At 45.5% G+C, this 24,865-nt stretch overlaps 1 protein-coding gene and 1 non-coding gene across 4 annotated transcripts; both read left to right on the top strand.

Moving 5' to 3' along the window:
- The first annotated feature begins 1,100 nt into the window (after window positions 1-1,100).
- Window positions 1,101-24,399, top strand: FASTKD4 (FASTK mitochondrial RNA regulator 4). Of its 3 annotated transcripts, XM_089533849.1 has the most exons (12): window positions 1,101-1,209; window positions 3,536-3,599; window positions 6,756-7,234; window positions 7,997-8,320; window positions 10,272-10,443; window positions 12,038-12,195; window positions 13,143-13,253; window positions 13,807-13,951; window positions 16,469-16,714; window positions 18,223-18,337; window positions 18,900-19,014; window positions 24,143-24,399. In XM_089533849.1, the coding sequence occupies exons 3-12, from the start codon at window positions 6,827-6,829 to the stop codon at window positions 24,242-24,244; spliced, it is 1,896 nt and encodes a 631-aa protein (XP_089389975.1). In that variant the 5' UTR covers window positions 1,101-1,209; window positions 3,536-3,599; window positions 6,756-6,826; the 3' UTR covers window positions 24,245-24,399. The 3 variants fall into 3 exon arrangements, with proteins under 3 accessions (XP_089389975.1, XP_089389977.1, XP_089389976.1); XM_089533851.1 differs by lacking the exon at window positions 18,900-19,014; XM_089533850.1 differs by lacking the exon at window positions 3,536-3,599 and having other exon boundaries at window positions 1,143-1,209.
- LOC149310178 (small nucleolar RNA SNORA5) lies at window positions 9,098-9,222 on the top strand. Its single transcript, XR_016282039.1, has one exon. It is a non-coding gene; the product is annotated as a small nucleolar RNA SNORA5 (small nucleolar RNA).
- Window positions 24,400-24,865: the final 466 nt, after the last annotated feature.

The raw sequence follows: 24,865 nt of genomic DNA, 5'->3' as shown, positions 1-24,865 counted from the left end.
ATTCTAGATTTAGATTTCTACATCTTCTAGGTGTAAACCTACATTTCGACTCCTACATGTCCTGTATCATGTACAGTGTAGATACCCACATGCACTATATCATGTGACTCTAAATGGCAGTTTTTGCATTACTATTTGTCAAGGTCCTTTCTGCGCCCCAGAAAGGGCGACACAGCTGCAGCATCGTGGCTATATGGCGCTCCTTCGGGGCTGCATCATCGTATGGACGCAGCAGCGTCGGAGTGACGTCGTGCGGCGTCATGGCGCCCTGGGGGCGGAGCTAGGGATGCATCATGTAGGCGCTACAGCCTGACTCCGCCCCCAGTCAGGCCAAAGCGCTGGTCTGCGCAGGGCTTGAGTTTAATGGTGGCATTAAAACTGTTCTCCATCACAACACTATGGTCAGCTTCTGGCACAGTTGCGCTGGAGGACCTAGAGATTCCTAGAGAGGACATATCAATCAAAAGCGCAAATAACCGAAGCCGCAAGGCAAAGCCGCGAATGTGGAGGGAGGGCCGAATGTAGTTCCCTGAGGAAGCATCTCAACACCACAGTTCAAAAGGGACATTGAGAAACTGGACTAGTGTGTCCAAAGGAGAGCGATTAAAAGGGTGAAGGCTCTGGAAACCATGGAGTCCTATGGCTGGGGAACGACTGAGGGAGGGGGGGATGGTTAGCCTGGAGAAGAGAAGGTTAAGGGGTGCTATGATGATAGCTATGTTTAAATATTTGGAGGGAAGACATGTTGAGGAGGGAGCAAGCTTGTTTTCTGCTGCTCAGAGAACGGGATCCAGAGCAATGGATGCAAGCTCCAGGAAAAGAGATTCCACCTCAACATTAGGGGGAACTTCCTGAGAGTAAGGGCTGTTTGACAGTGGAACAAACTCCCTGAGAGATTTTGGTGGCGTCTCCTTCCGTGGAGGTCTTTAAGCAGAGGCTGGATGGCCATCTGTCAATGGGGATGCTTTGAATGAGAGTTCCTGCATGGCAGAAAGCGCTTGCACTGGGTGGCCCTTGGGGTCTCTTCAGGAAGAAACCCGGAAAATCGCCTCCGCGCGTCGCTCTATAAACGCCTAAGGAGAAAGAGTCTATGGTCTCCGTCGCGCAGGACGTGACGTCATCAGACGGCGCTGCTCCTCCTGCGTGGATTCCTAGAGAGGCCGCTATACATGCGGAGGAAGCCGGTCGAGGTCAAGGCTTGCTGGAGAGGTGATGGACTGGGAGCTACTGGTGAAGGGGGATTTAACTGCCCTGGACCAGTGCTGGGGAATCATGGGAATTGCAGTTTATTGTGGCAGAAGGCTCAATGCCTCACAGAACTACAGCTCCCAGAATTCCCCAGCATTGAGCCAGGGCAGTTAAAGCGGACTCAAACTGGGTTATTTCTACAGTGTGGATGCCGACAGTGGAACGCACTCCTTCCTCGGAGTGTAGTGGAATCTCCCTCCTTGGAGGCTGTCTTTAAGCAGGGGCGGGAGGGCCATCTGTCCCTGGGGATGCTTTGATGGCAGAAGAAGAAGGGGCTTGGGCTGGGTCAGGGCCCTTTGGGGGTCTCTTCCAACTCTGTGAGCTATATAGGCATGTTTTACATCAGCAACACAACTCTATTCAATTTACTCTTTGCCTTGTGGACGCACACTGCAGTACTATTATTTTTACTATTACTAACATGCTTTTATAGAGCGTTGTAAAGTCCGCAGAGCGCTTTCCATAGAAAGGGTCAAACAAAATATAGGAGAAAAGAAGAAAGAATAACAAGCTGCCAAGCGGCGGACGCTCCAAAACAACAACAGCAACATTACATCCCTAAAATATCTCTAGAACGTGAAGCCCAAGGCTTTCATATCTCTAAAACAGGATTCACTAGTATACAATAAAGACAAAAGTAAGCAGCATGTTAAATAATCCAGTTTGAGACCGCTTTAACTGCCCTGGCTCAGTGCTGGGGAATCCTGGGAATTGTAGTTTATTCTGGCAACAGAGCTCTCCCAGAATTCCCTAGCATTGAGCCAGGGCTGTTAAAGCGGTCTCAAACTGGGTCATTTCTGCAGTGTGTTTTGGTACTTTGTGATGTATATTAAAAAATCATCTGGATAATTTTGAGACCGCTTTAACTGCCCTGGCTCAATGCTGTGGAATCCTGGGATTTGCAGCTTGCTGTGGCACCAGAGATCTCTGACAGAGGAAGGCAAATGTCTCACGAAACTACAAATCCCAGGATCCCGTAGCATTGAGCCAGGGCAGTTAAAGCGGTGTCAGACTGGATCATTTCTGCCATGCAGATGCAACCAGAGAGCTCTGGTGCCCTACCAAACTTCAGATCCCAGGATTCCTTAGGATGGTACCATGGCTGTTAAAGTGGTGTCAAACTGCTTTTTTCTACATTGTGGATTCAGCCTTTAATGGCCATTGACAACAGTAGCAACAACAGCAATGAATTTGATGGCTGTCACCTCACAGGAGGTCATAACCACAATGGAGGACAATGCTCCTGAAAATGTAGAACATCTGAGAAAAATGGAGGACATAACAACACTCATATAAATCTAAATGTATTTCATATGGTTTATTTACAGCTATGTTTGTTGTTGCTGTGTACCTTCAAGTTGCTTCCGATTGATGGTGACCCTCAGGAGAACCTGAGAACCAGCGAGGTGTAATGGTTTGAGTGTTGGACTGTGACCCTGGAGACCAGGGTTTGAATCCCAGCTTGGCCATGAAACCCACTGGGTGACTTTGGGTGAGCCTCAAGGGAAGGCCATGGCAAACCCTCTCTGAACACATCTTGCCAAGAAAACCCTATGATAGGTTCCCTTTGGGGTCACCATAAGTCTGAAATGACATTGAGGCACGCAGCAACAACAATGACAAAAGGCAAACCTATCATCAGGTTGTTTTTTGGGGTGGAGAGTTTAGAAGGGTTTTGCCATTACCATCCTCAGAGGCAGAGAGAGTGTGACTTGCCCAAAGTCACCAAGTGAGTTTACATGGTTGAGCCAGGATTCGAACTCTGGATCACAGTCCAATGCTCAAACCATTACACCACACTGGTTCTCTACAGCCATACTGCATACACTGTGTTTTATTATGTACACAACCATATTTTTCTGATGAACTTATCTTCATTAAAATGTCATGTCGACTTGTAATATAGTTCTATAAGTATGGACTCTGAGCAAGACAAAGGCTTAAAATAGTACTTTACCAGCAACAAACCCTTGACCGAATCTACATTTAAATCATTCCTTTCATTTTTCTATTGAGCTGAACTTAAGGAAAAACACCTTTCAACATTGGCATTCTGCTTCTCAGTGATGCTCAGAATGGGGGCATTGGAATTCCTCCTGGACGGGAGGTTGAAATGTAGGACATGTCCTGGGAAGGGAGGATGTCTGGTCACCCTGGCCCTGTTTGTCTTTCTCTTCCTTTTCTGCTGTCTTTTGGGGAGAGGCTTTTAAAACAATATTGTAAAAATACACAGAACATTATAAGTCCTTGTTATAGTAATCTTTCCTTTGTTGTTTCTGTATTGCAGAATGAGATGCACCAAATGAGAAAGGGACAAGCCTGAGGCCAGCTCTAGGGAGGTCATAGCAAATGTGAGTGTAAATGAACAATTTTTCCATCTGTGGCTCAGCCTATTAACTGTTACATTAGAGCACCTTCGGTTACCTGAGTGGATCTGGCCACCCCAGGAATTCCAGTTTGCTAGATTTTAGTTTAATTTTTTAAAATGTACTGTTGCATTATTGTATATACTCATGTGCAGTGGGCTGTTCTTATCTGCAGCCTTGCCATCCGCGGATTTCCGCCTTTGTGGATAGAATCATAGGGTTGGAAGAGACCCCAAGGGCCACCCAGTCCAACCCCATTCTGCCGTGCAGGAACTCATAATCAAAGAATCCCATGGGACAGATGGCTATGTAGCCTCTGTTTAAAAACCTCCAAGGAAGGAGACTCCACCACAATCTCCAAGGAAGGAGTGTGTTTCACTGTCAAACAGCCCTTCCTGTCAGGCAGTTCCTCCTAATGTTGAGCTGGAACCTCTTTTCCCGCAGTTCGCATCCATTGATCCATTGGGTCCAATTCTCTGGAGCAACAGAAAACAAGCTTGCTCCCTCCTCAATATGACATCCCTTCAAATATTTAAACAAGGCTTTCATATCACCTCTTAACCTTCTCTTCTCCAGGCTAAACATCCCCAGCTCCCTAAGTCATTCCTCATAGGGCTTTATGGTTTCCAGGCCCTTCACCATTTTGGTCACTGTCCTCTGGACACACTCCAGTTTCTCAACATCCTGTTTGAATTGTAGTACCCAGAACTGGACACTGGATTATTCCAGGTGAGGCCTGACCAAAGCAGAATAGACTGGCACTATTACTTCCCTTGATATAGAAAAATAATAGTGCCACTGTATTCTGCTTTGGACAGGATGGCAAGCCCCATTGTCTCAAATGCCAGTGGCTGTTGCACATTACACTGCAATAGAAACAACGGGACTTGAGGTCCTGCATTTTTTGTTATCTGCGGTGGGGGTGGTGGGTGGGTTCCAGAAATGATCCTCTACGGATACAAAGGGATGACTATATTACTGTATGTACCCATGTAGAAATTTTAGTCAAAAAATTGACCCAAAAAAACTTTACTTATCCATGGGTCAATGTAAGTTCTGTACTTCAACTCTAATTTAAAAAAGGAACCATCCCCTGGTGAAAGGTAAGAGCGGGATCTGTCCTGGAAGCACTGACCCCCCTCTACTTTCTCATCCATCCAGCCTGTTATGCCTGCTGGGATTTTAATTTTGTAAGTTCTTTCACATTGCTTTCTTTTGTGTCCTTTGTTCCATGCCCTTAATTCAAAATCCATAATTTTGGCCCCAAAACCTACCTGCGGCTTATACATGATTATACATATGGTCAAGTATATATGGTATGTTGCTACAGAAGCTCCCATCCCCAGCACTTGTGCATGTAAGGAACCCTGGTGGCACAGTGGTTAAATGCTTGTACTGCAGCAACTCACAACCACAGTTATGTAAGCGCAAACTGGGACCTGCCCTGGAAAACAGCCTTGGTATCTTAGGGGAATAGTTATTAGCTCAATTAAGGCTGGCTTACTTCAGCCTGGGAATCTATCTCTATGTCTACGGAGGTGCAGAGACAACAAGGACCACAGAGGCAGACTCTCAATGAATTGTATTTTATTTAGGGGGAAAACATTTGCACAGTACAATTATAAACTCAAGCACACAGGAAATGAGAAAGAAAAGGTTAGGATGGAAAAGATTTTAGGCTTTCTAACGGTGATACTTTACCTAACCAAAATTGCTCCTCTTGATGATGTTTCTGGTTGTGAGTTCGATCCAAGGCCACTCCAGGGTCCACTCAGCCTTGCATCCTTCTTTAGGTTGCAAAAATGAGTCCCCATCTTGTTGGGAGCAGTTAGCTTACACATTGTAAATCACTTAAGGAGTGCTTAGTTCACTGATAAGCAGAATAGGAATGTACTTGCTATTGCTATATGCTTGGAGCAAAAAGCAGCAGACTGTTCATAAACTGCTAACGAGGTTTGGGCTCAGTTAGCACTTGGATGGGATAATAGCAGGATGCAAGACTAGAATTACATCTACACTGCAAAATTAATGCATTTTGACTCTGCTTTAACTGACACGGCTCAATGCTATGGACTTCTGAGATTAGTAGTTTTGTGAGATATTTAACTGCCTTTATCACAACAAACTACAAATCCAGGATTCTGTAGGATATAGCCTTGTGATGTCAAGCTGCCATATCTCCAGGTAGGGCTAGGCAAGAACCCCTTCTGAAACATTGGAGCTTCCTCGTGCTGCTACTCCATAGCAGTGGGCTGGTTCAGTGGTCCTCAACCTTTGGTGCTCAGGATGCCTTGGACTTGATCTCCCCGAATCCCTTCTCATTAACTGTGTTTGCTTGAGCTTCTGAGAACTGAAGCCTGAAGCATCGGGAAAACCGAGGGTTGAGAACCACTGGGTTAGAAGGACTAAGGATCTAATTCAGTAGGAGGTAACTTCTTATGCTCCTCGTGGTAAATGCCTTCATGGTTCCTGTTAACTTAGAGTGTCTTTACATTTCTGTTCAGCTTCTGAATGCCATTGTAAGAGTGTGGTACTCAGAATTGTTCCAAAATTGGTCTTGCTCCTGTTATGCAGGGCTGTACTTTTCCTTCCTTAGGCTAGGACAGTGATGGCAAACCTATGGCACATGTGCCATAGGTGGCACTCAGAGCCCTCTCTGTGGGCACACATGCTGTTGCCCTAGCACAGAGTTTGCCAGAGTTTCTTACTAGAAAGCCAGAGGGACGTGGCACTTTGCAATAAATAACTGGGGTCTGGGTTGCAGTTTGGGCACTTGGTCTGTAAAAGGTTCACCGTCACTGGGCTAGGAGAGAGTAGGCTGGCCCAGTACCATCAGGTTAGCCTGAAGAAGAAGAGCCCTCCCTCCGGTCCATCTGCCTTGGTCCAGGCCTCAGAGGGAGAGAAGAATGCTGGACCTGATCCCCTCCCCCCCTCACCATTCCCTTCTCCTTTTGTTTCATGTCTTTTAGATTGTAAGCCTGAGGGCAGGGAACTGTCTGATTAGAAATAGTAATTGTAAGCCGCCCTGAGAGCCATTACGGCTGAAGGGCGGGATATAAATAAATAAATAAATAAATAGGAGATAAGCATTTATGTCCCCAATAATCTATCTATATCCCCTCCCATCTCCATTCTCTGCAGATCTTGGGCAATGAGTTGACATCAGTCCATTCTGCCAGCATTTCTTCAGCTTCTTCACCCTTCGCCACAGAATGGCCGCCAAACTGATACATCGCTGGTATCGGCTGTACAGGGTCTCGTCTTCCTTGTGTGTCCAAACCAATTCTGTGTTTGCAAGAAGCCAGTTGGTGAGAGTGTCATCCCAGCCCCCATTTGCCTTAGTGACCCCTTGTAGCCACTCAGCCCAGACGGATAAACTCTCAGTCCAGGAGCAGCCGTACGGGACGCCCTCTGAGCACAGCCAGGTGGACCACATCATATACAAGACATCCACTGCTGAGGAACTCTTGCATTTAGTGGACCTTTACCCTGTAAACGCAAACCAGGCTGCGCGGATCATCACTCGTCTCTCCCGTATAGTTGCAGAGAAAAAACTGGACCCTGGGGGTTTCCTGGAGGATGCCCGCTTTGAACAGCTGCTTCAGACCGTTAATGCAGAAGTAAGTCCCATATCACTTGCTTGAGAATAGTGCTTGAAATTCTATACCATCAGACAGTTGTAATGATGGAACTCTGGCTTTGTAACCACTTCTGCCAATGCTACTTCCCCAAACCTATTCTTAAGCCAGGTGTCACATAACTGAAGCCTTTCTGAGGTGCTGCAGTTTGGAGCACTGGGGAATGACAATTACAGCACCTTCCCAGTCATGGGGCTCATGGAGACATTCAGCTGGAGGGACCCCTCAGGGTTCTGCTGCAATTACTCTTCTAAATGCACCCCATTAGTGAGGGAGCACTGCAGTCATCATTCCCTGGTGCCCTCTTCTGAAGCGCCTTGGAAAGTCTTGACTGGGAAGCTGCCTGGCTTAAAAACCTATGTTTTGGGGCTCATGTTCTGTCACTAATGACAGGCTTGTTCTCCGTAGCCCCAGAGGATAGGATCAGGTCTAATGGTTTTAAGTTACAAAATGATAGATTTCAGTTGAACATTAGAAGGAACTTGACAGTAAGAATGTTTTGGCAGTGAAACTAATTGCCTAGAGAGGTGGTGGGGTCTCTTCTGACCATCTAAAAGAGGCCAGATTGCTGGAAATGCTTTAGCTGAAGATCCTGCATTGAACTGGAAGTTGACTGCTTTGTGATTCTAGAAGCTTTTATTTCAAAGCCAGAGTTGAATGTTTCTAGCAACTTGGCCACCACAGCCCTGGCTCTCCCCCCACCCCCACCATGTCTGTCCTGAGGTGCTCTTCTTTTATGCTCAGGTGTCTCAGGTGTGGAATGCCGCCTTGACCAACCTCCTGAAGAGCCTTTATCTGCTGGGGCTGAAGCGGAATCAGCGAGAACTGCTTTCGGTGGAGCAGGAGGTACGCTGGCGTCTGAGGCGCCTGACCTTCCGGCACTTGGCCTCCCTGGCTGAGCAAGTGGTTGCCAACACCCCGAGGGGAGAGCAGAGTGAGCTACTGAGTGACCTGGTGAAGCAGCTGGAGCTGCGTTGGACGGAGATCGAGGACACCAGGACTGTGGTGGCACTGATGGCCAAAATTGGGGCCCTTTCTCCCATTCTTATGGAGCGTCTGGAGGATAAGGTATGTATGCCTGGGGAGTGAGAGAGGAAAACATGGGCCACATGCTGTTATGTTTCTGATCTGTATTCAGGGTGCTGGTAATGACATTTAAAAGCTCTAAGCAGCTTGGGACCCCGATTCTAATAGAAGTATTTACCCTTAGATACAGCTGTGTTTTTTGTATATTTGGGGGGGATCTCTTTCTGTTTAGGCAAAAAGGCTTTTAAAATGCACATTTAAAAAAAAAAGTTGGGGTGGGGGGGCTTCTGGGGATTGATGGTGGGCTTTAAAGGCAGCAAAAGTAGTGTCCAGGGAACGCATTACCCATATTTCCGTTAATTGAATTAATAATTATTTTTGTCTATTTAAATTATTTCAATTGTTTCTTTTTTGGGAATTTTAACAAAAGTAAAATAATTTTTATTAAAATTTACTTACAGCATACAAAACGAAGAAAGAAAGAGAAACAAGAAACAGTAACATAGAACACATTTGTTTTAAATTTTAAATTATTATATGATTAATTTACATATAAGTTGTACATCATAGCATATTTTAATTAATATCTTTAATTAAAACAATCAATCCATCATAAACATTTTGACACCGATAAATGAGTAAATAAAGGAGAGCTGCAGGAGCTGTAAATATCCTTTCCCTTCCTGCCATGGTTTCTTGCTTTTCGCCCTTGGGGAATGCTAGAGTTTTCCAGCTATATGATGACATGTTATGGGATATTAGTTGATCTTTGGGTGCTAGGAAGACAGGGACCCCCCCCCCCCCCCAAATTCATGCCTCTGCAGCTGTGTCAAATTCGGTCTCCACCTTTTTCCATGGTGGGATTGCCCCAAACAGTTGCCACTGTAGCTCATGGGCCTCAGAGCCCTTGGTGGACTCTGAGGATAGTTTTGTTACAGACACTTGCACACACTCCATGCCTCGGGAGAAAGCAAAACTCAGAGAAGTGATGCGTGACAAACAATAAAATCAAATCCCCAAAGCAACCATACAAGTGGGAACAAAGTCACTTTTAAGAGTGTAAGGGCAGGGTGGACAACAGTGTAGAGGGCCAGGGGCCAGTTCCCCACCAACCCAGGCCCTTCCCATGCGCTGCACCCCACACAGCAAGCACAAATACTCGGATTTTCTTTTGCAGTCCCTCTCAAATTGGTGTCAGGAAGTCACTCCATGTTACTTCTTATAGCCATTTTGAGAGAGACTGCGGAAGAAAACATGCTTGGGAGTGGTACGTGATTCTGAGGTGCTTGTGGTGGATTGTGGGCCTTGGAGGTCTTTGTAGCCACATTCAGTCTCTGGTCTGCAAATATGCAGGAGTAGTGGTTTTACTTTTACAGTGGGGCCTGTGACAAACTGGTAAATGACACTTGCCATAGGCAAAAGCCAAATCCAAGAGACTTGGTCCCATCTCCAAGATTTTGGGTATCTTCAGATTTTGGAATATTTGCATATACGTAATGAGATATCTTAGAGATGGGACCCAAGTCTAAACATGAAATTAATTTATGTTTCATATATACATTATGCACATAGCCTGAAGATAATTTTATATAATTTTTAAAATAGTTTTGTACATGAAACAAAATTGCGTACATTGGATCATCAGAAAGCAAAGGCGCCACTAGCTCAGCCACCCATGTGGACAGTTTTGAATTTTGGCTTACAGGTTGTAAACCAAATTAGTTTACAGATTGTAAACTGTTTGGGAAGTGCTAGCTCACTGATAAGCAGTATAGAAATGTACTTGCTATTGCTATTTTGGAGTATTCCAGGTTTCTGGATAAGGGCTACTCAACCTGTAGTAGAAGTAATAAAAATAGCTAAATATATTAAAAGGGGTTATTGTTCTTAATGTGACTCATCTGGCTCTTTTGGAGGAAAAATGTGCTTTTGATGTCACTCCTTTCCTGTGGCTGTTGCATGTGTGTTTGACATCAAAGGTGTTTGCTTGCAGGGCCTGGAGATGGCTGAGCAGTTCAGCCCAGAGGATACACGGAAAATCGCCATGGCCTTGGCGCATCAGAACCGCCGTTCCATCCCTCTGCTGAGGGCCATGTCTTACCATTTGGTCCAGAAGCACTTTGTCCTGAGCCCTGGAGTTCTCCTGGACTTGGCTTTTGCCTATGGTGAGTGGCACTGACCAGTCAGTTCTCAGGCCCCCATTATGCTGTGTCTACCCGTTTGTTCTGAATGTGGGCTCTAGCAGCAATCACAAAGGGCCTGCTACTTAGCTATCTTCTGTTTGGTGTCTATTGCCATCTTGTTTCGTGTCCTGAGTAGAGGAGGCAGGGAACAGAAGCAGTGCCTTCTTTTCCTGCCATGTAACGGGGCTTGAAAGAGCAGTGAATATGGGGTGAAAGAGATTTAATGGGATGACAAGCCATGAAAGTGTGATCGAGGAAGTGTGATGGCTCAAGGGAAGGCATAGAGAAGTTCTTCATCAGGTACAAGCATGGATAGATGAACATGGGTCAAGTAGGAAAGGTGAAGAAAGGACAGAATATCAAACTGTAGAAGTAGAAGGGGCCCCATGGACCATCTCATCCAACCCACTTCAGAAACCGCCAGCTAGAGCATCCCTGACTTCTAGTAGATGAGAGTTTATTCCGCTGTCAAGCATTTCTTACCATCTGAAAGTTCTTATGGTGTTATTTGGAATCTCTGTTGTTTTAAACTGGATCCATTTGTTTGGGTTCCAAGCTTTGCAAAAAATACAGTTGCTTCACATCTCACATCACATATTTGAAGATGGGTATTCTGTCATCTTTCATTTTCCTCTTATCCAGGCTAAACACTTAAGTCACTGTGTGAGTGAGAGGCTCTTTAGTACAAATAAGACTAATTTTTGGACTATAACTCCCATAACCTTCCAGTCCATGCCACCCATGACGAGATTCATGGGAGCTGTAGTCAAAAAGATAGTTCTTATGTGTTCCGGATCTAGGCCCTAGAACCCTGGGATGAAACTCTATGGGGCATATTCATGAAGGATACAGAGCAATGGATTCAAGCTACAGGAAAAGAGATTCCAACTAAATATTAGGAAGATCTTCCTGGTGTGGTAAGAGCTGTTAGACAGTGGAAGTCGCTGCTGCATTGGAGGCTGGTGGAGTTTCCCTCTTTGGAGGTTTTTAAACAGGCTGGATGGCCATTTGTCAGGGGTGCTTTGCCTGTGTCTTCCTGCATGGACCGGTTGGCCCTTGGGGCCCCTTCCAGCTCTGTGATTCTAAGAAACTACAGAAAAAGTGGATAGAAGGGCACTTGCTTACTGTCAGTAATGTACATCCCTTGGAGAATTTTATTTTCTTCAAGCAGTTTTTTAAATTTTCTTAGTGCTTTGGTTTAAGGCAGCACATTGTCCATCACCCTCTCTGAAATAAGTAAGGGCAGGGCAGATGGCAAGCCCCACCTGGATTGAGGGCTTATTTTGGCTTTCAAAGGAGCACTTTCTCCTTCTAGGTCTTCTAATTATTCATTTTATGTAGTGAATGAGGGACTTTGTGTATAGTACAAAGGAGATTAGTGTTTGCCTTCTTTCCGATGTTAGCCTTTATTTCAGAACAAGGAAATGTGACTTTTTTGGACTGCAATTCCCAGAACTCCCATTAGCCATGCTGTCTGGGATATTCTTCTCCCTTCTGCCCTTTCCCACCATGTCCTCCTGTTCTGTCCTCAATTTCCTTCTCTTAGTAATTAGCTGTTTCTCTTTGCCCTCCGAAGGGAAGCTGAATTTCCACCAGACGCAGGTGTTCCAGAAGATCGCATCTGACCTCCAGCCCCGCATGCCTGAATTGGCGCCAGCGGATGTGGTGCGCTGTGTCAAGTCCTTTGCTTACCTCAAGTGGCTCAACCTGCCCCTCTTTGAGGCTGTGGCCCAGGTGAGCAGCCAGGAGGTGGGAAGTTGCAAAGGAGCCCTCAGTGGCTGGCTTCGCACTGCAGAAATAATCTGATTTGACATCACTTTAACTGTCATGGCTCAGTGGTATGGAATTCTAGGCATTGTAGTTTGCTGGGGCACCAGAGCTTTGCAAACAACAAAGTACAATGCCCAGAGTTCCATAACATTGAGCCATAGCAGTTAAAGTGATGTCAAAGTGGATTATTTCTGCAGTGCAGAGGCAGCCTATGATTGCTTGCAAGTCCACAAATTCTGTGCAAGGTGACTCCTGTGTGTCTGGGAAGAGGGGTTAGAAGGGAGGCAATTTGATGGGTGGAAGATAGTCTGGGACCTACATGGACTGCCCCAAATGTCACCCTCCCCTCCAAGAAGTGGCTGAAGTTTGCTTCTAGCTTTTGGAAACTGGTGTTTCATCAGTTAAAACCATGTAGGGGGGCTGTAAGAAGTTGATTGTTGCTCCAGGAGCCATCTTGGGCCCCACCCCAGGAGTTAACTGGGTATAAATTAATACATTTTGAGAAAGGCCATTTATCATGTGGGGGAACTAGGAAGAATGGAAGTCCAAATGTCTGGACTAGGAATCAAGGAATGCATGATGCAAACTGCTGCTCTAGATGATATTGAACTGCAATACTTAGCAACCCTTGGAGACCTAGTGAGTGGTGAGGAATGCTGGGAGTTGCAGTCCAGGAACATATGGAGAGACAAAAAATTTCCACCCATGTGTTATAGTGTAAATGTGTCTGGGGGGCGGGTGTGGTTAGCCTCTTTTTAATATATAATGCATCAGTTAATCAGTTCATTTGGGGTCTTTTTTGCCATCTTATGCTTTCCATTCTCTTGACTACCTTGAACATAAAAATGAGACAGAACGGTTTGTAGGAAAGAAACTAATTGCTTCCTCTTTCGTGTTCCCTCTTTTCTCAGTATGTCATTGACAATGCTGACAAAGTCAGCCCTGTCCACCTGAGCAACATCATCCTTGCTTTTGCACGCTTGAACTTTCATCCCAGCAACAGGGAGGCCTTCTATACTGTGGTAATTTACTTGTCCTGCCGGGGATGCTGCTGTTGTGCTGTGGGTTAAATTGGGCTTGAATGTTTACTCCAGGGTGCAAAGCTGAAAGAGGAACAAGGATCACAGACTCAGGGTTAGAATGGAAACAGTTTATAGATATACAGTGTGCAGTACACTGTGGAGGGTAGTGAATTATCATTGTCAGACCAGCTGGCAAATGAGGATATAAAGATAGTCCACCTTTCTCCCAGGCAACTTCTGAAATAATTTAAAAAGAGGTTTGAGTAAATAACACAATAAGCCATGCACATTAAAATATAAGTTAACTTAAATTATTTAAACGGCCAGTTAAATTAAATTAGTTAAAATTTTAATATTAATAATCAGTAAAAATATAGAAAAGCCCAGCCCATTCTTGACTGCAGCTGGCTTTCAGCAACCAACTGCCTCTTACAGCAACCAACTTTATAATAGTTTAATTTTTATTTAACATTAGAATATGATGTTAAGCTGTTTTGATAAGGAGAATTCATTTTTCTTCCTAACCGCCACTGTGTCCTTTCCCCCCCTCTAGGTCCACAAGGGGCTGGACAGCTGCCTGGATGACTTAGATCCCTACCTTCTCTTGGACCTGGTGTGGTCACTCTGTGTGCTGCAGCAAGCGAAGGATGCCCATCTGGAAAAAGTGCTGGTGCCAGCGTTTCACTCTCACTTCTTAGGTAGGACCGGATGGTGTAAGAAGGTTCTTGTTGGTGCATGTTCCAACAAACGGGGCAGTATGTGTGTACATGTATGTGGTGCTGTCTGGATTTTGCATGATGTTCCAGTCAGCAGTGTAGCAGCTGTCTCTTGGACTAGCTTCAGTTTTGGAGTCTCCTCCAAGGGCAACCCTACACTGCTGAAGCTGATCCTTAGCACTCTGAGCATGACAGCTGTCTAAGGTACACAGTAAAATATTACAAAAGTGACAACACTTTAAAATTCTGAGGATAAACATTGACCAATCCAACATGGTCCATGTTACAATTTTGTTTCTTTTGTTACCTCCAAAAAGGTATTGCCTATATTTTTTGTCACAGATGAGAAAGGAGGAGCTTGTAGGAAGGTTAATAAGTGAACTTGCTTAAAAACAGAAACATATACATGTCGTCACATGCTTCATTCAGTGTGAGACCTTATAACGTTGTCATGGTATGCAATAGCATATAATGTGTGTGTATATGTGCCTTCAAGTCACCTTTTGATTTTTGGGGACCCCATGGATTTCCTAGGGTTTTCTTACACAAGAAATACACAGAGGTGGTTTTTCCAGTTCCTTCCTACAGCACCTGGTATTCCTTGGCAGTCTTTCTGGCCTTGGGGAAGGTTCTTCTTTTTGGACTGTCAGTCCCAGCTATGGTGGCTGGGGGATTCTGGGAGTGATAGTCCAAAAAGGCACTTTTTCTTATGCTTTGGGAGTTGCAGCCTGCCGCATTTGGGGAAGAGGGACCAAGGTCAGAGCTTGACCGTGTACATGCCTTTAGGTCACCTGTTGACTTTTGCAACCCCATGGTATATGTTTACATTTGATGTGTACATTTGGCGCTGAAAAGGAAATCATAAGAAAAGTAGAGGCTGGTGAAAGGGAAAAAACCCATATTTTTGCCAGTTCCTCATCCCTCTGAAATAGAGTCTACAGCACTTGCTATTCAGTCTCCCATACAAGTATTAACCAGGACTGACCTTTCTTAGCTTCCAAGATGAGATAGGATCTGGTGTCTTTGGCAATATGGGGCAATAATTTCCTACATTGTGACTTTGACCCTTATGGTCGGGGTCCTTCATCTTTCAGTCATGAGCTGGAATTAGAAAATCAGCCATTAGGTGGCACTATCTCCTAAGAGGAAACAACTGGCAGAGAGCTCCTATGGCTGGAGGGGGGGGGCGGGGAATGTGGTCCCTGGTCGCCACTTTCATGGCTCCTAAATTCCCCCAAAGGTCTCATCCTGAACACCATGTATAGATACCCCATGTGAGAAGATAAAAATCAGGTTTTCATCTGAAAACCATGTGGACAGCTCCTAAAAAGTGCCAAACACCCCAGCCCCATACAGAAATCCCCCAGAATCCCCAAATACCTCTATTTTCCTAGAGGCCCATTGCAAAATGACAACAGGAAGTAATACAACATCACTTTTGGTCACCATTTTGGGAAGCATTCAGTGGAAGCTGGAAGTTTCTGGATGCCCTAGTTCTACACAGGGTGAGAGTTGCCCAAGGGAGAGCTGGTTGGGTACAAGGGCAAGGTATATTTGGTCTAGAATAACTGGTGTATGTCTTTTCTAGCAGCCTGGAAGTCTAGCTTTTAAGCAGGCACTTCCAGAATCCTACCCTATTGACTTTCTTGGGAGGCAAAGGGCTCAGCTTAATCATCTAATGAAAGAAAGAAATCCTGCAGGAAATTGTGGTCATAGAACTGAAATGGCCTCCAGTGGCTTTCTAGTTCAGTGATGGTGAACCTTTTACAGACCGAGTGCCCAAACTGCAACCCAGACCCCACTTATTTATTGCAAAGTGCCACATCCCTCTGGCTTTCTAGTAAGAAACTCTGGCAAACTGTGCTAGGGCGACAGCATGTGTGCCCACAGAGAGGGCTCTGTGCCACTGTTCTAGTTCAACCCCCTGCCATGGCGGAATCTACAACTAAAGCGTCCCTGAGAGCTGGGCAGCCAACCCTTTTTAAAAAACTTCCAAAGCAGCAGAAGAGATCCCTTGATGTTTAAAATGCCTATCATGTCACCTCTCCTATTCTCCCGGTTAAACACACCCAACTCCCTAAGCTATTTCTCAAAAGATTGGCTTCCATACCTTTAACCCTCTTGGTCATCCTACCCCTGGACATGTTAAATGGCAAAATAGAGGTTTGCATTCTGGAAGTTATATTTTTAAAAAATTATTTTCAAGCTGTAGATGGTTGAATCTGTGGATAAAGACTTTGTGAATAAGGAGGACTGACTATACTAGTAGTTCTGTTGATGTAGCATATTATTGCCTTGCCTTTTGACCTGGGTAAGCCTACAGAGGGAGAAGTAGAAATGCTTTGGGTGTAGGATTACAGTCTTGTGGTTCATTTTAATTAGTATTGGAGATACAGGAAGGAGATGCAATACCATATTTTTTCCTATTTGTTCTTTGGATCTCCTTTTGGATTGTAGTATGTTTCCTTCCCAAAATCCCTTCTCCCTGCCCCCTTGCAGGCAACCAGTCCCCAAAGGGCCAGAACTACCAGCTCAAACTGCTTCACGTCAATGCCACGGCCCAGCTGGAGCATGCCTACTACAAAGGGCCCTTCTTGCCCCCAGAGGCCCAGCGTGTCAAGGAGCTGCAGGGGGACCGGAAGGCCACTCCCTTGCAGAGCAGCCTCAGAGAAGTGCTGAAAGAAGTGGCTGGAGAGGAGGGGAAAGTGCGCTTTGAGGTGGACACCGCCTGGGGATGGCAGCTGGGTGAGTCCCTTGGTTGAGTTGCACATGGAATTTGACTGTGGGTTTGGCTTTTCTGCTTCATGCGGCAGCTGCTGGTTTTCTTGTTGTTGTCACTTGCTCTCTTGTCAACTTTGAATAATCACTATCCTATCAAATGAGAGACCTCCTAGATCTCTGATCATCAACTCCTGCACTCAGGTCTTGCAAATTCAGGGCAGCAGTCATAGCTTTCTCGGTTGAATCTATCCACCTGTAGCACAGTCTTCCTCTTCCCCTACTGCCTTCAACTCTACCAAGTGTTGTTGTTGTTGTTTTATTAGTTTATGTTATATCCCACCAATAATGGGACTCAATGCCAACTAACAACATTTTAAACAATACAGGTTTAAAATACTATGAAAGTTTATATGAAAGTATAAAACATACAAATAAACAACCATATATTAAAACAATTAAAAAAGTTAAAATGCATTAAAACAATAAAAATAAAAAACCTGCACTTTGAACTATGTCCAGAAACAGGCTGCCCACCAGTGGAGCTTTTGCAGCTGGGGAGTTGTGTGCTCCCTGCCACCAGCCCCAGTTAGCAATCTGCTGTAGACCTTTAAGTTAGCTGAATTTTTTGAACCCTTTCCGAAGGCTGCCCCACATGGAGCACAATACAGTAATCCAAACAGGATGTTACCAAAGCATGTACCACCATGGTCAGATCTGACTTAATTTTATACATAATATATATTTTTTTTAATATAATTTTGCGCAAGAAACAAAATTTGTGTACGCTGAACCATCAGAAAGCAAGGTGTCACTATTTCAGCTATCCATCTGGACAATTTTGGGTTTTGGAATATTTTGGATTTTGGAATTGCAGATAAGGGAGATTCAACCAGTATTTAATTTTTGTTCATGATGCAACAGACAAACTTCACACCTAGGGTGACATCTTGTTTGTGACATATAGAGGTGTGAGTCCACCTTGTGTCCACATTATGTCTTTTCTCTTCCACCTTCCCCAGTGACCAAAGGCCCCTCTGCCATTCTGTGGAGGATGGAGGGGTTCAGAGAGGTGACTGGCTATGTTCCCATAGTCAGGCACATACTGATGACGTCGTCCATTTAGACTTCCAGAGGAGCCCAGTGGTTCTTGGCAGAAGATGTCCTCCATCTGCATCTCATTGCATCTGCAGTCTCACTTCTCCACTCACCATCAGCAACAGAATAGTCATGGGAGTGAGTCCTAGGGATGGTGATGGGGGAGGCATGGCTGAGTCCCAAATTTTAAAGTCCTACTGGAAGCTCAGCTGTGTAGGCTAGTAAATCTACAGTGCTATATAAATGAAGTTTAATAATAATAGGCTTTTCTCTCACCAGACTTGACCAGTCTCAGACTGCTGCCTTAGTGGCTGGCCTATTTACAGGAGGTAAACTCACCTGCCAGGAAAGGATATTTGTGTCAAGTTGTAGCACCTGGCTCTGCCTCCTTTGGGAGACCCGCAGACTCAGGAGGATCTCTTCTTGGACTTTTGCAGGTGCTGAGATGGTGCTTAACTGTGACAACCAGCCTTTGCCTGTGGCAGATTTTGTTTCTCCTCCTCCTCTGCCCCAGTCTGGGGGGCCAAAGCCTCTCCTTTCGGAAGTCAGAAGGTGAGTTTCCCTGGCTGAGAGGTTAGGCTGAGTAACATTGGGATTGGTGGGTGGGTGAATATCCACCTTTGCTGATAGGAAGTAGGCAGGGTGAAGCAGACCTTGGGGAAGTACTTTTTTGGGCTACAGCTCCCAGAATATCCTGTCAGCATGGCTCTTGGCTGTTGGCAAAGGCTGATAGGCCTTAGTCGCAGTTGGACAATGTTTGGCTCTGTTTGATTCCCACATTTACTTTAGTAAAATATACTGCTTGGAGTTGGGGTGGGGGGCAAATATTTTTTGAACTACAATTCCCAGAATCCAAAAAACTTTTCCCAGCTATGGAGAGAGAGCAGATTTTAACTTCCAAGCCCTTCAGAGAAGAGGGAATTTCAGCAGGGGTTGCTTGTTACCTGGTTGCATAGTATTTTTCCTGCTAATTTTTTTGGCCATAGGGTGGGTTTGGAAGAATGAACCTGGGGCCACACTTTGCCCACCCAAGGTAGGATTTAATTCCCTCACTGCGACTGAAGAGATGCAGCTAAGATGCGAACCTACCCACTCCCACCCTGTTCTGTTTCAGGCTCGCCTTCCTTACCTGGGAGTTCCCAAACTTCAGCAACCGGAGCAAAGACCTGCTGGGGAGGTTCGCCATGGCCCGGCGGCACATCCGAGCTGGTGGTTTTTTGGTTGTTGACGTGAGTCCGTGTCTATAATGTAGAGAGAGGAAATAGTTTATAATTTATGTATTTATTTATGAGAGCATTTATACCCTACCCTTCAGCCAAAAAGGCTCCTGGAGCAGCTTACAAATCTGATGGTTCTTTTCCTTCCAGGTTGCACCATAAAAAGACAGGACACACAAGGAAAAGGGAATGGCAGTGGGGCAGGGGACTAAGTCCAGGAGATACTGGATGCTTCTGGTTTCCTTGAGATATGGTTGCAGGGCCTCTCACCAGCTACTGGGATCCAGGCACACTGAAGCTGTACCTGCCTGCAGTGGCAATTGGTATTACAGCCTGGCATCCTGAACTGTTCCCAGGTTTTTAAGGGGCTCTTATTCACTGCCAGTGTGGTGTAGTGGTTTGGGTGTTGGACTAGGACTGTGGAGCGCAGCCATGGTAAGTAAACAAAGTTTGACTACCAGTTCTGCAAAATAGCAAAAGTATCACACAGCAAATGCAAATGAGAAACCCCTCAGGTTCAGGGGCTTTCCCAGCAGATAATGATCACCAGTTAGCAGACACTAATCCTCCTTTGCATATCCTCCCACCCTGAGGCCCATCCATCAACAACAGAACAATACACAGATTAACATGGGAATCACTCCTCCCTACCCATGGTCATACAGTATATATGTACCCACTCTCTTCCATTCCAGTATTCTCTGTGCATACCAGCCGCAGATGCTGGTGTAACGGCGGGAAGAAACTCTTCTAGAACATGGCCAGACAGCCCAAAAAACCATAAAAAACTCTTCTGAATTCATCTTGCCAAGAAAATCATAGGGTGGGGTTGCTAGAAGTTAGAGTTGACTTGAAGAGAAGAGAGTCTGGTGTAATGGTTTCAGTGTTAGACTGAGTCTCAGGAAGCCCCAGCCCTGGGAACCTATCTTTGGGGTAGTCACATTCTCTCAGCCTCGCAGGAGGGCCATAGCAAGCCCCCTCTGAAGACATCTTTCCAAGAAAACCCTACCAGGAAGGGTTGGCGTAAGCCTAGAGTTGTCTTCAAGCTACAAAATAACAGAAACTGGTTTCCTGGTGGTCTTCCATCCAAGTATCAGCCTTGTCTAAGTTTGCCTAGCTCCTAAAATGAGATGAGATCAGTGTCTTCAGGGTGATGTGGTTGGTGCCTCCTGTTCTCAGCCTTCACCAGGGAAGGCTGGCACATTCTGCTTTCCTCTACAGGGCAAGTGAAGGGGAAGGAGCATGTTGTTCCTTGAAGCTCCTGTCCATTCCAGCTCTCAGGCATCCAGCTGCCTGCCCCAAGGATTGCAAGGCCAGGCAGGGAAGGCTGCAGTTGAAGAGGGCCTTTATTATTTAAACTCCTTGGGAACAATTATAGTTCTGCAGTCTTCAGTGCCCAGCTCCCTTCTCAACCTGCTTGCAAGAAAGGAAGGGAATGTCTGTCAGAGATGGCCCAGTTCTACCTACCTCCGTTTGGTGCCTTAGCCATCTGTAAGTTGAACAGTCTTCCCCACAACAGCATCTGTCTGTCTTTCGCCATCTTGGAGTGTGTCCACACAACAAAACAGTTTTAATCCCACTTTAATTAACATGTCTCCATCCTATTGAAACCCAGGATTTATACTTTATTTGTTTTAATTTTTATTTGGAGTGTTAATACCCTGCACTTCAGCCACAAAGGTTCTCAGAGCTTTACCAGAGAGATACTTGGAACTCTTGACTTAAGAGCTGTAGTTGCCAAAGAATTCCAAGTCCCTCACCATGGAAAATTAGTGCCATGACTAGAGTCTCCCAGAATCTGGGAGGTGTAGTCCAAAAGGTAATATTTCCAATCTCTGGAAAGAGGGATATCCATTCAACAGGCTCCTTTGAGTTAGTTGGGCTAATACATTTATGATGGCAAAAGCCTTCAGGGATTTCTTCCCGACACATATTTAACATTTGCAGTATGAGAAGAACATCCTGAAGGTAAGAGCTGTTTGGCGGAGGAAATTGCTCCTGCCTCGGAGAGCCTCTTAAGGAGGTTTTTAAACAGAGGCTGGATGGCCATCTATCAGGAAGGCTTTGGTTGTGTATTCCTGCATGGCAGGGGATTGGACTGGATGACCCATGAGGTCTCTTCCAACTCTGTGATTCTACTCCTTGCTGGTGGTGGTGAAGGAGGAGGGAGGAAGGAAGGAAGGAAGGAAGGAAGGAAGGAAGGAAGGAAGGAAGGAGGTCCAGTGGACTCGAATGCATCTTGAAATAAAAAATTAAAGACCTCATGCTCCTACCTCCCTTAATGCTCTTCTTCCGCTGCTGCAGAAGCCAAGCTTTTTCCCACTCCTCCACTTTGGAGGGTTGCTGGGAGCAGCTGCCTGCTTTTAAGTGCCACTCTTCTCTGCTCCAGAAACAGGGGCAGATGCTCTTTTGAAAATGGGATGATGGCTTCTGGCTGGGAGCCTTACTTTGGTGCAGGGAGATAGGCCAACTCTTGTATGCTGAATGAATGGGCAATCGTGCCTGTGTGTGAATATGGAGAGTTGGAATATGCATAAGAAAGTTACAATTTGGGACTGTCGTGCTCAGAATTCCCCAATTTGCAACATGGCAGTCCCAAACTGTAACGTTTTCAATTGCCCTAGGGGTTTGTGTATTGTTGTGTGCCTCCAAGTCAGTTCCAACTTATGGTGACCCTCCACTAAGTTTTCTCAGGAAGACTTGTTCAGAGGAGATTTTGCCTTTTGCCTTTCTCCAGCTGAGAGTTTGTGCCTTGCCCAAGGTCACCCAGTGGGTTTCCATGGCTGAGCGAGAGGATTTGAACCTTGGTCTCCAGAGTTGTTGTCTCAGCATTCCAACCACCATTCTGGCTCTCCAAAGTGCGTGTATAATATAATTTTAAAAGTCTTGGAACAATTAGAAGAGGCCCAACCCTTTGTTCTTGTGTGCTTCCAAGTCATTTTTGATTATTTGCAGTTTTGATTAATATGTTCTCTTTAGGAATCTCTAGGTCCTCCAGCACAACTCTACCACAAGTTGACCACAGAGTTGTGCTGGAGAAGAAGTTCCTAGATAAAACACTTCTCTAGGCATTTGTAGGTCCTCCAGCATGATTCTAAGATCAACCTCTGGCTGATGTTGACCACAGAGTTGCACTGAAGTACCTGGAGATTCCTAGAGAGGTGTTCTCTTAGGTAAAAATAATTGTGTGTTTTTTATTTGTGGTTTTCTACACCCCTTCACCCCTAACCCCAGCGAATGTGGAGGGACCACTGTAGATCGGTAACAATTGCTGCCATTCTGCTCCCACCAACGACCCATTTTCCTGTGCTCAGTTCTGGGTCCAAGCCAGTTTCTGCCTAAAACCACTTGTTTTCCAGCCAAGCAACTCTGCTCTTGTTATCAAATCCCATCCCTGAATTTCTAGTTTACTTTGGTGCCTTTTCCCATGGCCATAGATTCCCTTGAGCAGATTATGCTGGTCTGGGTTTTTCATTCTTCCAGGTGCTGGCCAGTCGCTTGTTTGTACAAAGTCAGGCACAGGGCATTGAAAGTCGCCAGAGTGGAAGCGGGCATCCATTGTCCCTGGCCAACCATCTGGACAGAATCAGGGTCCCATCTTCTCTTCTGCTCCAGTCTAACCCTGGAGCTGTTGCTGGCTGACTCTGAGTTGTGCTAAGCCTGTTGATCTCTCTTGGTTCAAAGCCAAGCTTTCCTAAATTAGAAGCATCCTGGCCTCTGCCTGTTCAAACATGCTGCCATCTTAGCTTGGAATGAGTGACAGTCCCACCGCTGGATCTGAGCAAACCCCTTCAACTTAGAAAAGCTTTTTCTTTGTCTCCTGCATTACCACCTCCTTTGGGGCAGCTGATGGTACTTCAGTCCCACATTGAGCTTTTATGGATTATTCATGAATCAACCTGTATTTGAAGGAGGGTAAAGGAGTACAGTTGGTCTGCCACATTTGCGGCTTTGACTTTTTCAGACTTGATTATTTGCTGTTTTGATTCATATGTTCTCTCTAGGAATCTCTCATTCCTCCAGCGCAACTCTACCAGAAGTTGACCATAGAGTTGTGCTGGAGAACCAAGAAGTTCCTACACCTCTAGGAATTTGTACGTCCTCCAGCATGATTCCACAATCAGTGCCTGGCAGATGTTGACCATAAAGTTGCACTGGAGGACCTGGAGATGCCTAGAGAGGTGTTCACTTCAGTAAAAATAATATTCTTTTTTATTTGTGTTTTTTCCACATTCATGGGGATCCTTCAGCCCTAGTCACAACAAATATGGAGGGACCACTGTATAGTGGTTTGAGTGCTGGACTGTGACTGGAGACCAAGGTTCAATTCCTAGCTTGGCCATGAAACCCACTGGGAGACTTTGGGCAAGTTACATATGCTCAGCCTTAGCCACAAACCCCCCTCTGAAGAACCTGCCAAGAAAACCCCATGGTAGGTTCACCTTAGGGTTGCCATAAGTCCGAAATGACATGAAGGCACACAACAACAGAAAGGATTATTAGTATTATTATTGTACGTATATTCTGTACAGTGTCTGCAACAGGGTGGGAAACTGGAAATCAGGGTCCAATTTCCCCCATGTCCCACTCAGTGTCTGCACACCCTGCAAGCCCCCAAACCTGCATTTTCCTCTATAGTCACTCTCAAAATGGCCACAGGATACCTGTCCCAAATACCTGCCACCATTCTGAGAAGGACTGCAAAGGAAAATGCAGATATTTGGGTGGGGGATAGTTTAGCATGTTCAGAGTTCAGAGCTTTCTGCATAGTTTGAGGACTAGTTAAAACTGGGACAATTATTTGCAATTGGGGGGCTTTGGGCAGAACTGATGGAGGGCTGTTCAGGGCCCAAAGAAGCTGCATTTTGCCCATCCATGGCTTGCAAGTGGATTTGTTGTTTCACTGCAAGTTCCTAGTCTTCACTGATAGGAACAAAAACCAAGGAAGCCTTGGAACTGATGGCCTCTTGGGTTTTAGTTTCTGAAATTCTTCTAGCCCCAATCCTGCTCTGCAACATCCAAGCAGAATTTCTTTTCCTCCTAGGCATCTTCCTTCCTAGCCCTCAGCCTAGCAAGGCTGTGATTTGCCTCCTTCGTCAAGCCCTGACCTATTTTCTCCTCTTTTTCTTCCCCGTCGCAGGTTCCCTATTATGAATGGTTTGACTTGAAGTCGGAGTGGCAGAAGGCGTCCTATCTCAGGGACAAGATGAACAAAGCAATAGCCGAAGAGATGGCAAAATAGGGACGCACACAGACACACACAGCCCTGAGCAACTGGAGAAGGGATTCTGCCCAGCTTCCCTGCCTCCTGCATTCATTCTGGGGAGCATCTCTGAGCATGCAAGGCATCTTTCTTGCTGTGTATATAAATGTGTATTTCAATAAATGTACAGTCCACCTTGCCTTCCTTTTTTGCTTCCAGCCAGCAGCTACAGAGAAGGAAAAGTGTCTCCATTTGTAAGGCCAGTAGCTGCTGGAAAGTTAATTTAAGAGGCTGGGAAGGGCCATTTTATTTTACAGTATTTTAGCTCTGCCTTGAGAGCCATGATAAGCATCGGACTACAACTCCGAAGACCAGGGTTCGAATTCCAGCTCAGCCATGTAAACTCGCTGGGTGACCTTGGGCAAGTCACACTCTCTCTGCCTCAGAGGATGGTAATGGCAAGCCCCATCTGAAGAAACTGGCTAAGAAAACATAATAGGTTCAACTTAGGGTAGCCATAAGTCAGAAATGACTTGAAGGCACTCGGCAATAACAACAACCTCTCTCTTTCTGCCAGTGTGGGACCCAAGGTGGATTACAATTCCAAATTGCTAAGGCTGGATAGTCCAAAAGTTACCTTCTGCTTGCTTTTTTTTTTAA

Source organism: Sceloporus occidentalis, unplaced genomic scaffold (assembly GCF_023333645.1).
Source record: "Sceloporus occidentalis isolate IW3139 unplaced genomic scaffold, rSceOcc1.0.p SCAF_7, whole genome shotgun sequence".
NCBI lineage: Eukaryota > Metazoa > Chordata > Lepidosauria > Squamata > Phrynosomatidae > Sceloporus > Sceloporus occidentalis.
The sequence above is the reverse complement of the archived record's forward strand: the minus strand, read 5'-3'. Positions and strand labels throughout refer to the sequence as shown.